The sequence below is a fragment of the Malurus melanocephalus genome, unplaced genomic scaffold (assembly GCF_030028575.1).
Source record: "Malurus melanocephalus ecotype Western Australia unplaced genomic scaffold, MMel_1.1 scaffold_1260, whole genome shotgun sequence".
Classification (NCBI taxonomy): Eukaryota; Metazoa; Chordata; class Aves; order Passeriformes; family Maluridae; genus Malurus; species Malurus melanocephalus.
The window spans coordinates 44,783-60,958 of NW_026624492.1; the positions used below are offsets into that span (position 1 = coordinate 44,783).

Genomic DNA, 16,176 nt, shown 5'->3' on the forward strand with positions numbered 1-16,176 from the left:
TGTTTTCCCTCAAATTGCTGGCAATAGTTTCAGCTGCAGTTCTTCACACAGCCATATGTGGCCCTTTCTCATGCAGTGCCACTGCTGTAAATTGAATTTCTAAAGTAAGTTCAAACTGCAAGGGAAGCACATTGTTTTTTATCCTAGTGCAGTTTGCTTTGCACAAACTGGTGCAGCTCCACTTCCCCCACATGGATGGGGCAGCAAAGGTGCACAGATGAGATGGGTGCACATTCAGGGCTGCTTTGTTTGCTTCATTAACAGCAATTTGATAAACTGTTGTTCAGTCTCAGGTCTCCTGATTAAAATCAATCAGCATCTCCAAGTGTGAGGACTGTCAAAATAATTGAATGGTTCAATAAATCTGAGGATTCACATCCAAAGAAAAATTACTACACATTCAGAGACATTTTAAGAGGTATTTACCCCATCAGCATCCCATGAACTCTGAAGGCACATCTTGTAAATTATTTTTCACTGCTTCATTGATTTTTAATATTGTCAAATGCTCATGGCCCTGCTGCAATTCAGAAGCACTTTGAGATCTCCTTAGCTTGGCATATTTATTATAYCACAATCTTCTCTACRTGGCATTGTTCTCACCTGCCTCTTSTTCCAGATTTMCAGATTTGGAACTTTAAAAAGCAGCTGGTGAAAGGCAGCTTCAGATGGAGGTGACAGAAGATTTTCTGGGTGGCAGAACATAATGATGGGAGGTTCCTGCTCTTCACTGCAGCTGKATGYTGCAGTTTGCACTGGGCAGTGTCCTGGGGGAATGAATTTTCTCCCAATAGTGCCTGTTGAAGGTGTCCATCTGATGCTTTAGGCTTTATYTCAGTTTCTCCATTYCCATGTCTYTGTACCCCTGTGATTCTTCAGTGTTTAACTCCAGACTCCACAGACAGTGCTGAGCTCCTGCTCTCCCATTTTTACACAAAACAATTCCTCTGCAGCCCCAAACTCAAGGACACCTCTCTGTGCCAGGCCCCAAGAGATGGAAACAACAGAGAATTGGGGGAGCCAAGTTGGAGTTTTTGACTGCATTGGCTGCAGCTGCAATTGGAGGATTCAGCCCCGATGTGCAAATGGACAAAAGTGAGAAAGGGTGAAAAAGCCGTGAGCCATTGTCCATTGTGGGTGCAGCCCCTGGCTGGGCTGGGACTGCCCTGGATGGCCCTGAAGGCTCTGCCATGAACAGAACTAATTTGGATTCTCTGAATTTTGTCCAGTCTCTGTTTAGGCAGCTGCATTCAGGCATCACACCAAAGACATCAATGGAATGGAAGAGCAAAGGAATGAATTCTGAGAAATCAGGTGGCCAAAATTCCTGGGTCTTGACACACACCACAAGCTCTCATGTCCTGGTCTTCACCCTGCCCTGGCTGCTGCTGTCTCAGCCCACTCATCTGTAAAACTGGCACATTCATTATCCTGCGGGGTAATTGATAGTTCATGGGGTAATTGATAGTTCATGGGGTAATTGATAGTTCATGGGGTAATTGATAGTTCACAGGGAACGTGCTAAGGGCTCTGAAGCCAAGAATCTCCAAGGGCTGTCATTAGTGTCTGCTGGGAGCAGCAATCCCCAGTCCCAGGGACCATGGCAGCACAGCTTCCAGCAGCCCTGGACATCTCTGATTCAGGATTTTGGTTCAGGCCCAGCTCCAAACAAAACAACCAACTAAAAGGAGACAGATGGTCCCTTCCAGCTCCTCGTTGCACTTTTATTTTCCTCTTCATAAACATTAAAGGCCAGATTTTTAGCTGATGTGGGATGATGCAGCTTAGTAATTCCATTGGTTTTCTAGAATCCTCCTTTTTTATTATTATTATCATTATTATTATATTTTACAYGATGTACATCTTTAAGATTTAATAATGGCCATTCATTTTGAGTTATAAGCTGCCACTTTCAGAGCACAAAGTGAGGAATACTATTTAGCAGTACACAGATAAAATTGATCTACCCCAAGCTGCCCAAASACTGTTTGATGATCACAACCAAAATATTGATGAGTTTACAAGATCATTTGGAAGATGGATGGCATCAGAGAGTTGATGTGGTATTCTCTGCTAGGAAACAAGCCTGTGTCTCAAAAATACTCTTTTCACCTTAAYCTATTGGTAATTTCTATGGTATTGGCAATTTCTAGATACTTTATTATTTGGTAGTACCTTGTGTGCATAAGAAAAAATGGCTATATATATATTTGTATATATTGTATATATCTATTTGTATATATGTGTATACATTTATATATATACATTAGTAATTTTTTTATATATTTATATATGTATTCATTTATAAGTTCACAGAAGGTTTCCATTTTAAATTTAGATGGATTCAGAGTATTTTAAATCCTAGGGACTGCACCCTGTTTTTCTTGTATTTTGACCCACAGTTATTTGTTCTCCTGACATTAAAAACTGCAAAGTGAACACACACCCCAAGTTCACATCTGTCATCACCCCCATGGTTTCATTTATTTCCAGATTTTTCAYGTAGGTGAAGATTTGTGGGGATAAACCCAAATATGCTGCCTGACAGCTCAAAATTCTAACAAAGGATTTCCAACTTTCTTTGAAGTACTCATCTTCAGTACTGAGTGTATCTAAAAAATGTTGAGGTATTTTCAAATAGGCCACAGGAAAAAGGCTTTTGGAACATTTTTTTTTCCCCTGCCATTTTTCCTTTTATMATTTTCCTGGATTTCTAATAGAAAATCCTGTGAGAACAGAACACACTGACATTCATTAGAATCTGGAAGAATAAGGGTGATTTTTTAAAATATTTTTTTTCTCTTTCTAATTAACTGCCCCAGGGAACAGCTCTACCAGTCAGGAGGAAGAACAGCTCCTCTATTGTGCCTTTTGTGACTTTGGAACAGTAGATGGGGAGGCTCTAAGCYATAAATCAAACAGTGAAAATCCTCTTAACTGAACACACCCTTGGGCTTCACTCAGAATAAGGCCTTGCACTAATCATAAGCAGAACTAGTCGGGATTTTTTTTTTTTATTTTGCTGAAACAGGGTTTTGCTGGAAAATGCTTATGTGTCAAAACCAAAGTACCTTGTGGAGGGAACTTGATTTCAAAGAGATTTTTTTTTTTTTCTGAAAGACAAGCAGAGGCTGTCAGAAACCTCCCTGATTTCCTGCCAGCTAGTTTGTGATTTATCCAAGAGCCTGGTGCCTCCAGGAATGGCTGCTTTTCCTGGGATGTCAATAAAAYTCTGTTTGTGGGTGCAGACTGACTCTCAGAGGGACAACCTGAGCTTGAARGTTCCCATGGAGAACTCTGCCCTCCACCAGAATTCCTGGGGTTGGGTGGATCTGCAGCCTTGGATGCACATGGGAATATTCCTGCCTGATTCTTCTTTCAAGCAGGAAGGGTCAGGGCTGGGCTGTGCTGGTGAAACCACAGCAGCTCCCAACTCCCAGGCTGGTCCAGAGCCACCTCACTGGGAATATCTCACTGCCAGCACTGCTCTGAAGGTAAAAACAGAGCAAAATGTGCCAAAATCTGGAATAACTGCAGCAGAATTGGTGTGGTAATTTATATTTTGATAATAAATACATATATAAATCATAAAAGTAAATATGTATAAAAATTATATTTTAAATAATTTATATTTTAAATAGGAATTTATTTAGTTTATATTTAATATTTAATTTGTATTTAAAATTGGCTCCACAGGTCAGTGCTACAATACTTTTGACAACACCCCACAAAGCCACCACATTCAGAAGTGGGTCGAAAGCTCTGTCAGACCCTTTAAATATTGAGTTTTGTCTCTGAAGTACAGGCAAATCCCACKCAAGGAATGTGTGGTGAAGAGGGCTCCAGGTTCTGCCCATGGTGAATTGTTCTGCAAGTGCTTTATGCATTTTTAATGATTTTTTTTAATTGGTAGCATCTTTTTCTGATATTTTATTGACYCTTCCCTGTTTATTTTGAATGTGAAGAGACCAAGGAACAAACCCTAACCTGTCTTCTAAAGCACTTGGCAGTGGCACACTCAGTAGCACCAAGAAGTCTTTTATCCTTTTCTGAATCAGAATTCTTCAGTTCAGGCAATTATGCCAATTCATCATTTATGCACATTAACATAGGTTTTTCTGCTCTCTCAAAAAATAAATTTTTTTAAAAAAAGAGGATAAATGTTTTCTTCTCCTGGAGAATCTCAGCAGAACCCCAATGTGAGGGTCACACTTCTCTGATGCTTTACTTGATGGAATTTAAGCACAGGGCACTGAGAGTTTGGTGGATTTGAGCGGGAGGGATAAAGCTGGGTCTGCACAGCCTCACCAGGATATTTCAGTGTTCATGGAGGTGAAAAGCAGCAGGTGATGAGAGCTGGGGGTTCTGTGAGATGAATTCCTGTGTCAGGGATGGGACTGGAAGGACTGGAGAGCTTCAGCCTGGGCTGGAGGAGCTGGATGGGGCTGATAGCTCTGCCTTGATCACTCTGAGCTTTGACTGCCATGGGAAATGAGGAGAAAACTGCTGAAGGTGACAACAGCAAAAATTCATGTAATAAAATCAGCCAGATATAGCCTGCTCACACTGAGCACACCTTAAAAAGTAAATTAAAAAAAAAAAAATCTGTTATCTTTATTCATAGGAGTTTTGCATGTGAGAGGATGTGACAGCTGTCTCTGGCCAGTCCTGCACTGAAGGTTAAACAGATTTAGGCTGTGTTGCCAACTGGTTGTGTTATTAGCACAATTTCCAGGCACTGTATGGCAGTGACATGTTCCTGCTCTGATAAGGAAAAGTAAATAAAATCCGAGATGATGGGAAGAGATGGACAGTAATGGACTTGCCTTTTCCAGTTAAAATCCAGAGCTCTCCGTGCCTTTGATAGGACTTTCAGAGTAATAACTCRTGTGTGGTGCTTTTCTAATGTGCCTGTGGCAAATCTGCAGGGACAAAATGTTTTYGTGGCAGGTGGATTAAAAAAAAAAMCCCGACCAAACCACTGGAAAGTAGCTGAACATGAGGAATTAATTCCTGCTGAATCTTGAACCACCAAACCTTGGCAGGTACATGCCGTAACATCCAGTTAGTTTATACAGAGATAAGAATGCAGGCAGATAAAGGGGAGATATTAAAAGATAAATGGAAAGAAAATGGACTTGGAATAAATGTGGTTTAACCTTGTCAATTCTAATTCTTCACAGTGTTAGCGCTGATGCCATCGTGGCTGCTATCACTTGCACGCTGTTTGAAAAGCAGCTGTGCCTGAGAAACTGCTCTAATTGTAATAATTTTGGAAAGACACGCTTCTGAAATGATAACAAAACTGAATATTGCTTCTCTTTGTTGTTTGCAAAATATCCCAATCCATTATTTCCATTATTTATCACAATTTTGTCTAAAGAGAATAAAATTTMGGAGTACTTCCTTCTCAGTCATTATTGAAATTACAGAGATGGCTAAAATGAAATACCTCCAATTTAAAGTATTTTGACTTTCTGGGAAGTGGTGAATGCCAGGAAAGGTCCACAGTGATGGAGGAAGGTCAAGTCAGTATTCTAAATGAAAACTGCAACTCTGCCACCTCCCAGCAATCCCTGAAAACGTAATAAAAAGGCAGCCAGAAATGACATGATTTAGTTGGCTTTTTACTGAGATATTAAAATGCCCCATAAGAAACTTAAATGTAAAGGGATAGAGATGTAGCAAAAGAGCTGCTGGAGCTGCAGGAATAATGTGAAGGTCAGAGGGCTGAGAGTGAGGGTTCCCAGCTGCCCCTTGTATTGGGAAATAGGGATTTATTGCCAGGGATGGGAGAGGTGGGAGCTGGAGCTGCTCTGGCCCCATTCAGCCCTTTAGGAACGTGTTCCCACCCCACATTAAAGGAATTGTGTATTGGGAAATAGGGATTTATTGCTGAGGAGGGGAGAGGTGGGAGCTGGAGCTGCTCTGGCCCCATTTGACCCTCCAGGGATGTGTTCCCATCCCACATTTAGAGAATTGTATATTGAGAAATAGGGATTTATTGCTGAGGAGGGGAGAGGTGGGAGGTGGTTGTTTTGTACTTTAAAAGTATTGAACAGTTTACTTTAAAAGTATTTTTCTACTCAAAACCTGCTTTTGTACAGGTTGCCAACCCGATTCCTCTTCTTTGGTCTGTTACATTGAATACATTTGGGGAAAAAATTAAAACTCACAAAAAGTGGAATGGAAAACTGATTACCAAGTGCCATAAAACATAAAACCCATTTCAAAATGCACAGAGTTTTTTGCCTGCAGAGGTAAATTACTCTTTAATTAAAGAAGAGTCATCCTGTAGCAAGTGAAGTCACCCCAAGCAAATGATAATGATTTGGAATGAGGCAAAGTGAGCGCTTCAGAAGTGACACTGGAGGTTTTCGTGTCCCAGTGGTTTAGGAGAGCAAATCCTGCAGCTGCTGCTCTGAGCAGAAAATCTYCACCTTKTTGCTTTGTGATGCTGGATTTTAMAATYGAGGCACCAGAGGGATTTYRATTCCAGTCAGGGACAGACCATGAKCTCAGTACCCTGATGYTCTCTCCCACTTCTCCCTCTYCCCAAAAACCACMACAGGTGGTAACCAAAAAGTAAACATGCACAAAAATATTTTTATTACCAAAGGAATCTGTTCCACTGTGTATCTCAGAAATTCAATATTCATTATTCCCTGCAGCAGATATTTTGTCAGATGCTGCATTAATGAGCTGGCCTTGTCATAGAGTTTGGAATTTGTCTGGACAGCTCCTGCACCTCTGCTGATGGACGGAGGGTTCRTGGGATTCAGAAAAGAAGTGTCCAACAAAGGGAAGTTTTCTGGCAAGGAACACCCACATATGAGTAGATAATGAAAAACAACCCCTCTAAAAATCTGCCTGTGCAGTTTCTTTAAATTCAGTGCATAGCAGAMAGTATCTGTGGGGCTTGGTTCCCAAAATCCCCAGAAACAAAAAATACCGGCCCCAGAAATGGAGCTCCTTGTGCCAAGCACCTGAATTTTCCTGTGCAGAGTCCAGGAATAATAACAAMTTTAGTAAAACATGGAGAAATCCAGGGAATGTGGAGGCTTTCAGGCTCCAGTGAGCAAACAGAGAAACATTTCTGGTTCTTGCTAGAGCTGATTTGGGAGGGAATGTCCTGGCRCACGTCAGTGGAAATGAAAAGAGGRCGTCACTGTCGTGCAGCAGCTGGGACCCAAATTCAACAGCCTGGCATTCACTGCTTGAGGAGAAACTCCCTTAAATACCATACACAAAATTCCCAAGTATTTAAAGATGCTTTCCAAAAATCAGTTAATAATCCACAGAAATCAGGCRGCTTCTGTATTGTTTTGTTGTCTGAAATGAATGCATTCAATTGTTCCAGAAAGACTTAGTGCAATTTTACCATGACTAAATAATCAAAATTATGACTTACTAAAAGACTGCTGTAAATGTTCTTCTTTCATTTGATGTGAAATGTAACTTTTCACCCCCAGTGGCCACTCAAATAACTCAGTAAGCTGAGAAAACAAAAACCTAAAGCAAAGACCAAAATCCTGCTCGGGTACCTGAAATTCAGTCTTGAATTTTAAAAGGAGTTAAAAACTTTTGCTGGAGCATCATTCCATCTCCAGATGATTTCTAATGGTGGCGTGGGATTATAAAATTAAATGACTGTTCCTTTCAATGATATGTTATTGTCAGTCTTTCTGCTAAAAGACATCAATACATAATTCTGTATTCTGTATTTTTTCTCAGTTTGTATCCATGAAGAGCCACAGCTGCATTGGTCCAATCGAATTCCTCTTGGGGCAATAACTAAATTTTGGTGTTTATCCACCAAGAGTAACACCCTATTACAACTTGTTACAAAAAAAAAACAATTTAACTTTTTTTATTTTGCTTGAATTATTATGAAATGCACACTTAGGCCTAGAGTGTGAACTGCAACTTCTTAAAAAAAAAAGAAAGTCAAAATCCTTATTTATATTTCCACTGCTAATCAACTTTCAGAAAGGTGCAAAACTAACACGAATGTTGTTTATGACAGGAAAATCTGATTATACATGAAGTAAAATTCTTTACTGCTGTTATAAGGTTTGGTCATCATATAACTTGATTTGGGTAATTAAGGATTTTTCCTAAGGGAGGGATAAAACCAAGCTATTCCTAGAATCTAATTTCCTTTAAAAATACCAGCAGGGCTACAGSAGCACTAAATGGAAGCCTGTGACTRCAGGAGCACCTTGGCAATGTGGCCATKCCTATAAAAATGAGTTGTACTGGCTGTGTATTTTTTTTTCTATTTATATATTTATGATCAGTGATTTGTGGCTGCTGCACCTTGGGTTGATTTTATAACTTCTCCCGGCTGTTGAGGTTTGGGATTTTTTATTTAACGAGCRTATATTACCCACAGCTTGAAGAAGACTTGTCTGGCCAAAAAATTACAGGAAGGAACATAAGTTAAAAGTCAACTACTCCACTTCAACAAAGTTAAAGAYGAAACCGCTTTTGAAGGTCACTAAGGATTAAGATGTATTTTTAGCACGTAGCCAGKGCAGGAAGTTTACTGCCTTTTGATGTAAAATACACCACAAAAATTTCTGTTCCCTATTCCTGGAAAGTAATCTTTCTTGTGGGCTCTGATAGAGTAGTGCAGAAGGAGAGGCTTTCCTTGGTGAGGAACAGCAACTGCATTTTAAATGTTGTCAGCACGTTATTCCAACTGGGGCTTGGACATTTCTCTTTCTGCCACCCAGCCATGGATGTTTAGATGTTGCTGCCTGGATTTGCACCCATTCCCAGCTTTTTGTTGGAAGGAATTGCTCTGTCACTTGGTCTCCCCACAATTCTGTCTGTAATTCATGTAAGTGTGTAAGTAAACCTTGCTGTGTGTGCAAGTAAACCAAGCAAGCTCACACAGCTCAGGTCTATCTTATGTTACATTAGCAAACGGTAAAAGCCCATTTAACTTCAGACATAAAAGTGAATTTGGTTTAGAAAAACACAATAACCCTGCATGGGCCATTCAGTGAAGAGTTGGGCTTGATGATCCTTGTGTGTTCCTTCAACTCAGAACAGTCTGTGATGAATAAGCATCTTTTTGGAGTTCAACCCTGCTTTTTATGGATATTGTACGAAATTTTGGGTGAAGCCATCTGTAACCTTTAGTGGGGACAGAGGGGCACTCTCACAGGTGAAGCACATATTTATCTGCCAGAGATTTTGAATTACTCATGTGAGCAGCCTCCCCACACTTTAATGATGACAACACCACCACCTCTCCCTGATTTATATTCTGTTCCTATCGCAATTTAATTCGTTACCCTATTGACTTTCTCCTTTGAAGCTCAACATTAATCTGAAGGTTATAGAGATTTTACTCAGCCCTCCCTTCCATCAGACTGATACTTTTCTCACAGGCTTATTTTTCAACATTATTAAGCACTGGAGTACACTAAACTTATATTCTGCCTGAAATACCTAAAAATCACCTGCACCTCTTCCAGGAGAGGCTCCAAAATGCAATACCAGTGGCCTGTGGCAACTGAAAAATCTGAATTTGTTGGCAGCAGTGCCAGGGTTCCTGGTGTGGCAGGGGCTGGCTCTGTGAGCACCTGGAGGGGTCAGGAACAAGGAGAGATTCCTGTCCCCCCTCCTCAGGGGCACCACTCTGATTTAATCCTCCTTCCCTGAGGAGGAAGAAGGATGCTGTGCCAGCACAGACTGATTTCAAGCTTTTCCTCTAAAAATGCCACACCACGAGATGTTTTGGGGAGGGTTTGGACCCTCGCAGGCAGAAGATCTCACTGACAGAGCCCCTGTTTGTGATTTAACAATCCTGAGTACTCTCCTTCTGCTGCAGGCTGGATTAAAGCATTTCATCTGGCTGGCTGGTCCTCATAGGCTGTCTATCTGACAGTCCTGCTTCTAAAAATACCCCAAGTTGGATTTGTGACACTGATCTCACTGATCAGTAATCCTTTACTATCACTGGAAGTCCCCCACTCGAACAGAACACGCCTGCAGTTCAAGAAATTGCAGCTCAAGAGGAGGCTGCTGTTTCAGAATTTCCAGCTTCTCCCTTTTATTCCCATTTTCTTGTACTTTTGTGTTGGTTTTCTCAGCAACAAAAGTAAATGTCAGTTCCAGCAATAGCTGTCCATTTATTGAGACCCTGTTCTCACTTTCATTTTAATTCCTCTGTAGCAGATGAAATCATTGTGTGTTTGTAATCGCTCCATGAGGTTTTGGAAGGGTGGGCAGAGAAGAAATTTTTTTTTCCCATGTAGACTGTGGTCTCTTGTTTTCAAGTCTCCAGCCACTGAGCTTTTGAAAAGTGCATAACCCCAGATAATGAAGCTCCTTGACTTTCTGCCTTGGCACTGATAAGCTGCCACCATGCACAGCCACAAAGTGATTTGGGGTCTTCTGCAGCACATTTTTCATTTTTATGCTCAGGAAAAAAAAAACAAAAAACGGACCATAAAATTTTTTTTATGGCTTTGCCACATGGCAAAGTGAAAGGGCCCCATTTTCACCAGGAACCTTTTGGAGGTTGTCACCTTTTCATTTGAACAAGGCAGACAGTGCCTGAATCACAGACTTCAGGCCAGTTCTGCAGTTTTGCAGTGCTGCTGTTTGAGTGGAAAATGGTCTTTTTCATTAAATAATGCAGACTCTGAAGCATTAAAAGCTGTTTTGCATAGAGGCATTAGGCAGCAGACACAAATGATCGGTGTCTTAGTTGGAGACTTTGCCTAAGCCAAGATTTTCTTTTAATCATCATAATACAGTGGGATGCTCCTGCAAAGAATAGGGAATTAAACCCACTCAGGTTTGCATCACAGGGGCAAGAAAATGCTCCATTTTTTAATTTAAGCATTCCAAAGCCTGCCTGCCTTTCCATCTGACCGGTGCCAAACATACTGATAATCTGATACACAGCTTTAAAGCCCTTAAACTCCAACTATTTCAACATTAGCTCAATTATTCTGTCTACTAAAGTGATAATTGGGGGCTGAAAGGTAACCAGATTATTGCAGGCATCTCTCTTGGCAGCCTTTAACACCTAGCTACAAGCTAAAGCCTGGAAATTACAAGCCTCTCGGTATCACTCAGTCCACAGCCCATTTTGGAGCAATTTTGCTATTTCCAGGCTGTTTTTTTGTGCCGTGGTACCACTCCAGGGCTCTTCAGCCTGCTCTGAGTGCCTGCCTGCCTGCAGAGCCGGGCAATAAAGGTCCCTAAAATAAACTGCTGCCTCAGTGTGGGTGTNAAAAAAAAAAAAGGACAGAAATCTGCTGGAGCGTGAAACCAAGACAATGGAATTGGATTCAGCAATTTGTCTGCATTTTTGTCCACACCCCTGTTTTTTATGCATCCTGATGTGCCCCTCTGGCTTCTTCTCTCTCTGTGTGAGAGCCCTGCAAGCAAGGCCCCAGCCCAGCAGTTTAATCTGAATCAGGTATTTATCCAAACCAAAACAATTAACTTTGGTTAATTGTTGCACTGCTGGAATGACGCATTTAGTTCCTGACAGGAGAATACATAGTAAATTAAACCAAGGAAGCATCTCCTTTTATATTCCTGTGCCACTGCACTGTCCCATTGTCACCTGCTGGTTCATTGCTGGTTTCAGGCACAATGGACAATCCTCAGTAAGTGCACTAAATGTATAAACCCATAAGCTTTAGCACCTTAAAGACTTGTCGACAAAACCTTGGCTTAGAATCTTGATTTATCATCTATTGCGTTTTGGGAAGTATTTTGGGAATGTTTGAAAATGGTGTTGTTAAATTTTATTTTATAAAATAACAGAGGTTTTCCAAGTCTGTCTCCTGCAAGCTCTGCTGTCCTTTCACCACACTTTTTACTATTTTTCCTAATGGCAAGGCTTTTAAACCCAAAAGGCTCTGCTGTGTAGAGCAAGAGGTGTCCATGTCATCCTTTTGTAATTTGGGATGGGAGACAGACCAGGCTGCTGCTAAAACAGATCTCTTCTAAAAGAGCCTCAAAAAGCTTAAAAAGTCAGTGGAAGATGGAAAGGAATTTCCATTGGATGACCCAGAGCTCTGGAATCACCACGGTCAGGTGTGAATATTCCCGAGTCTGTGCTCACACAGCTCAGCTCTATCTTTTGTTACATTAGCAAACAGTAAAAGCCCATTTAACTTCAAACATAAAAGTGAATTTGGTTTAGAAAAACACAATAACCCTGCATGGGCCATTCACTGAAGAGTTGGGCTCGATGATCCTTATGTGTTCCTTCAACTCAGAATAGTCTGTGATGAATAAGCATCTTTTTGGAGTTCAACCCTGCTTTTTATGGATATTGTAYGAAATTTTGGGTGAAGCCATCTGTAACCTTTAGTGGGGACAGAGGGGCACTCTCACAGGTGAAGCACATATTTATCTGCCAGAGATTTTGAATTACTCATGTGAGCAGCCTCCCCACACTTTAATGATGACAACACCACCACCTCTCCCTGATTTATATTCTGTTCCTATCGCAATTTAATTCGTTACCCTATTGACTTTCTCCTTTGAAGCTCAACATTAATCTGAAGGTTATAGAGATTTTACTCAGCCCTCCCTTCCATCAGACTGATACTTTTCTCACAGGCTTATTTTTCAACATTATTAAGCACTGGAGTACACTAAACTTATATTCTGCCTGAAATACCTAAAAATCACCTGCACCTCTTCCAGGAGAGGCTCCAAAATGCAATACCAGTGGCCTGTGGCAACTGAAAAATCTGAATTTGTTGGCAGCAGTGCCAGGGTTCCTGGTGTGGCAGGGGCTGGCTCTGTGAGCACCTGGAGGGGTCAGGAACAAGGAGAGATTCCTGTCCCCCCTCCTCAGGGGCACCACTCTGATTTAATCCTCCTTCCCTGAGGAGGAAGAAGGATGCTGTGCCAGCACAGACTGATTTCAAGCTTTTCCTCTAAAAATGCCACACCACGAGATGTTTTGGGGAGGGTTTGGACCCTCGCAGGCAGAAGATCTCACTGACAGAGCCCCTGTTTGTGATTTAACAATCCTGAGTACTCTCCTTCTGCTGCAGGCTGGATTAAAGCATTTCATCTGGCTGGCTGGTCCTCATAGGCTGTCTATCTGACAGTCCTGCTTCTAAAAATACCCCAAGTTGGATTTGTGACACTGATCTCACTGATCAGTAATCCTTTACTATCACTGGAAGTCCCCCACTCGAACAGAACACGCCTGCAGTTCAAGAAATTGCAGCTCAAGAGGAGGCTGCTGTTTCAGAATTTCCAGCTTCTCCCTTTTATTCCCATTTTCTTGTACTTTTGTGTTGGTTTTCTCAGCAACAAAAGTAAATGTCAGTTCCAGCAATAGCTGTCCATTTATTGAGACCCTGTTCTCACTTTCATTTTAATTCCTCTGTAGCAGATGAAATCATTGTGTGTTTGTAATCGCTCCATGAGGTTTTGGAAGGGTGGGCAGAGAAGAAATTTTTTTTTCCCATGTAGACTGTGGTCTCTTGTTTTCAAGTCTCCAGCCACTGAGCTTTTGAAAAGTGCATAACCCCAGATAATGAAGCTCCTTGACTTTCTGCCTTGGCACTGATAAGCTGCCACCATGCACAGCCACAAAGTGATTTGGGGTCTTCTGCAGCACATTTTTCATTTTTATGCTCAGGAAAAAAAAAACAAAAAACGGACCATAAAATTTTTTTTATGGCTTTGCCACATGGCAAAGTGAAAGGGCCCCATTTTCACCAGGAACCTTTTGGAGGTTGTCACCTTTTCATTTGAACAAGGCAGACAGTGCCTGAATCACAGACTTCAGGCCAGTTCTGCAGTTTTGCAGTGCTGCTGTTTGAGTGGAAAATGGTCTTTTTCATTAAATAATGCAGACTCTGAAGCATTAAAAGCTGTTTTGCATAGAGGCATTAGGCAGCAGACACAAATGATCGGTGTCTTAGTTGGAGACTTTGCCTAAGCCAAGATTTTCTTTTAATCATCATAATACAGTGGGATGCTCCTGCAAAGAATAGGGAATTAAACCCACTCAGGTTTGCATCACAGGGGCAAGAAAATGCTCCATTTTTTAATTTAAGCATTCCAAAGCCTGCCTGCCTTTCCATCTGACCGGTGCCAAACATACTGATAATCTGATACACAGCTTTAAAGCCCTTAAACTCCAACTATTTCAACATTAGCTCAATTATTCTGTCTACTAAAGTGATAATTGGGGGCTGAAAGGTAACCAGATTATTGCAGGCATCTCTCTTGGCAGCCTTTAACACCTAGCTACAAGCTAAAGCCTGGAAATTACAAGCCTCTCGGTATCACTCAGTCCACAGCCCATTTTGGAGCAATTTTGCTATTTCCAGGCTGTTTTTTTGTGCCGTGGTACCACTCCAGGGCTCTTCAGCCTGCTCTGAGTGCCTGCCTGCCTGCAGAGCCGGGCAATAAAGGTCCCTAAAATAAACTGCTGCCTCAGTGTGGGTGTCAGGTGGGGTTTCCAGGTGTGTAAAACACATTGCAGCACTTCGGAACTACTTTCCTTTTTTTTTTTTTTTTGCTTTCAAAACCAGAGGACTCTAATTAAATATTAACATTATGTATTGTCAAACAATGCTCTACATTTTCACATTGTTATAGCCTAGGAGTGATTAATTAAAAACCTAAAAACTCTTAAAAAAAACCAAAACCTGAAATGATGTTGATACAGGTGCAATGCTACATTTCAACCAGATTTTTGCTTTCTCATTCAACCTTTTTTTTTTKTTTKAATATTGCTCTTGTGTGAGTCTGAACAGCAAAGGAYGATATTTACTACAGCATCCTTTACTTTCAGTCCTAAAAGGAGCAACACATGCTGAATTCACTTAGAAAATTTAACAAAGGCAACCAAAACCAGTTGTGTAAGACATGAGTAATGTCACCAAAAAAAGCTGCCACTGGCTATATGTAGCTTATAAAACAAAGCCAGTGATTACCATCAATTATAACACCATCATTTGACAGCTCTGCAATTAATTTCTTACTCTTAAATAACTGCTGTTGCTCAKAGCCAAAGAAAATGCCACACATTAACTGACTCATCACCAGTCTGTGATGCATAGTACAGATGTTAATTTGATTACTCATCGCCGAGAAAATAAGTGTTTTATGATGAAAAAGCCACTCTTTTTTGGGTACTCTGCAAGGATGGTAACAGAGTGTCTTGAAAAATAATCCCTACAGTAACACAGAGTTTTTGTGAGGCGTTATTTTGAGTTGTAGAGTTGTGTGCTGGGGAGCTCACAGCCATGGCCCGAGCTGGAGGGGAATGAGTTCTGCAAACCTCTGTGTGAAAATATTCTTGGGAAGGAAAATGGAATGATTCCACTTTGGTTGTCCTAAGAAATTGAAAACTCTACATCTTGAAAAAGTGCTCCATCTAAGACACTGAAATATTTATCCAGCAAGAATAATGGGCCATTCTGGAATAGGCATCAGGATCATGAAATTATGGTTTTTCCTGGGAYACTTACAGACACTTATTTAACACACACCATGAGTTTCCTGTGAGGGACTACACATGCAGTGAAATTTCTTTCTTGAGCAGAGTTCTGTGGAATCATCTCCACAATCAAGTATCATCTTATTTTTGCATGAATCAAAGGCAGGAAGGAGATCAATGTAAAGTAAGGAGTGAGAAGCAAAAGCAGCACTTTTATAGGAATTTGAAGCACTTCCAGCATCACTTTGTGGTTAATCTCATATTTGCCTTGACAAGAGATATAAAAACCCCATCCAAAGAGAYCTGATTACCTTGTGAGCAGCACACATGAGGACTCTGCATGCAATAAACACATCAGGGTCACTTGTAGATATGAGCCACAAAATTTGCAGTGCACTTGCACAAAAAACCCCAAACCAATTCCCTGTTTTTCCCAACGGCTACACAAAAACAACTTTTACGAGCTCAGATTAACTTTCCAATGCCTTCAGGCAGAACCAGGAGGTGGGTAATTGGCAGACATACCTCCCCAGAGAAGGCCTGGCCGTTGAGGAGGTGCTCTGAGCCCTGGCTGTCCTCGCTGCCGAAGTGTAACCGGATTTCCTCCAGGCGGTGGCTGTAGGTCATGGGGCCCCCCGAGATGTTCACCAGGTGCTCCTTGTCCAACCGCAGGGACACGTGTCTGCCCGTGTTGTACATCGTCCCGCTGACCTGAACAGAGC

General features: G+C 41.3%; 1 protein-coding gene across 1 annotated transcript in view; it reads right to left on the reverse strand.

Moving 5' to 3' along the window:
• The window catches only part of CA10 (carbonic anhydrase 10), a gene marked incomplete at its 5' end in the record, with an annotated part of 42,040 nt that extends 25,869 nt beyond the window's left edge, over positions 1-16,171 (reverse strand). Inside the window, one exon of the mRNA XM_057387580.1 lies at positions 15,980-16,171. Within this exon, the coding sequence (XP_057243563.1) occupies positions 15,980-16,171 (192 nt within the window). The remainder of the gene's footprint in view (positions 1-15,979) is intronic.
• Between the last annotated feature and the right edge of the window lie 5 nt (positions 16,172-16,176).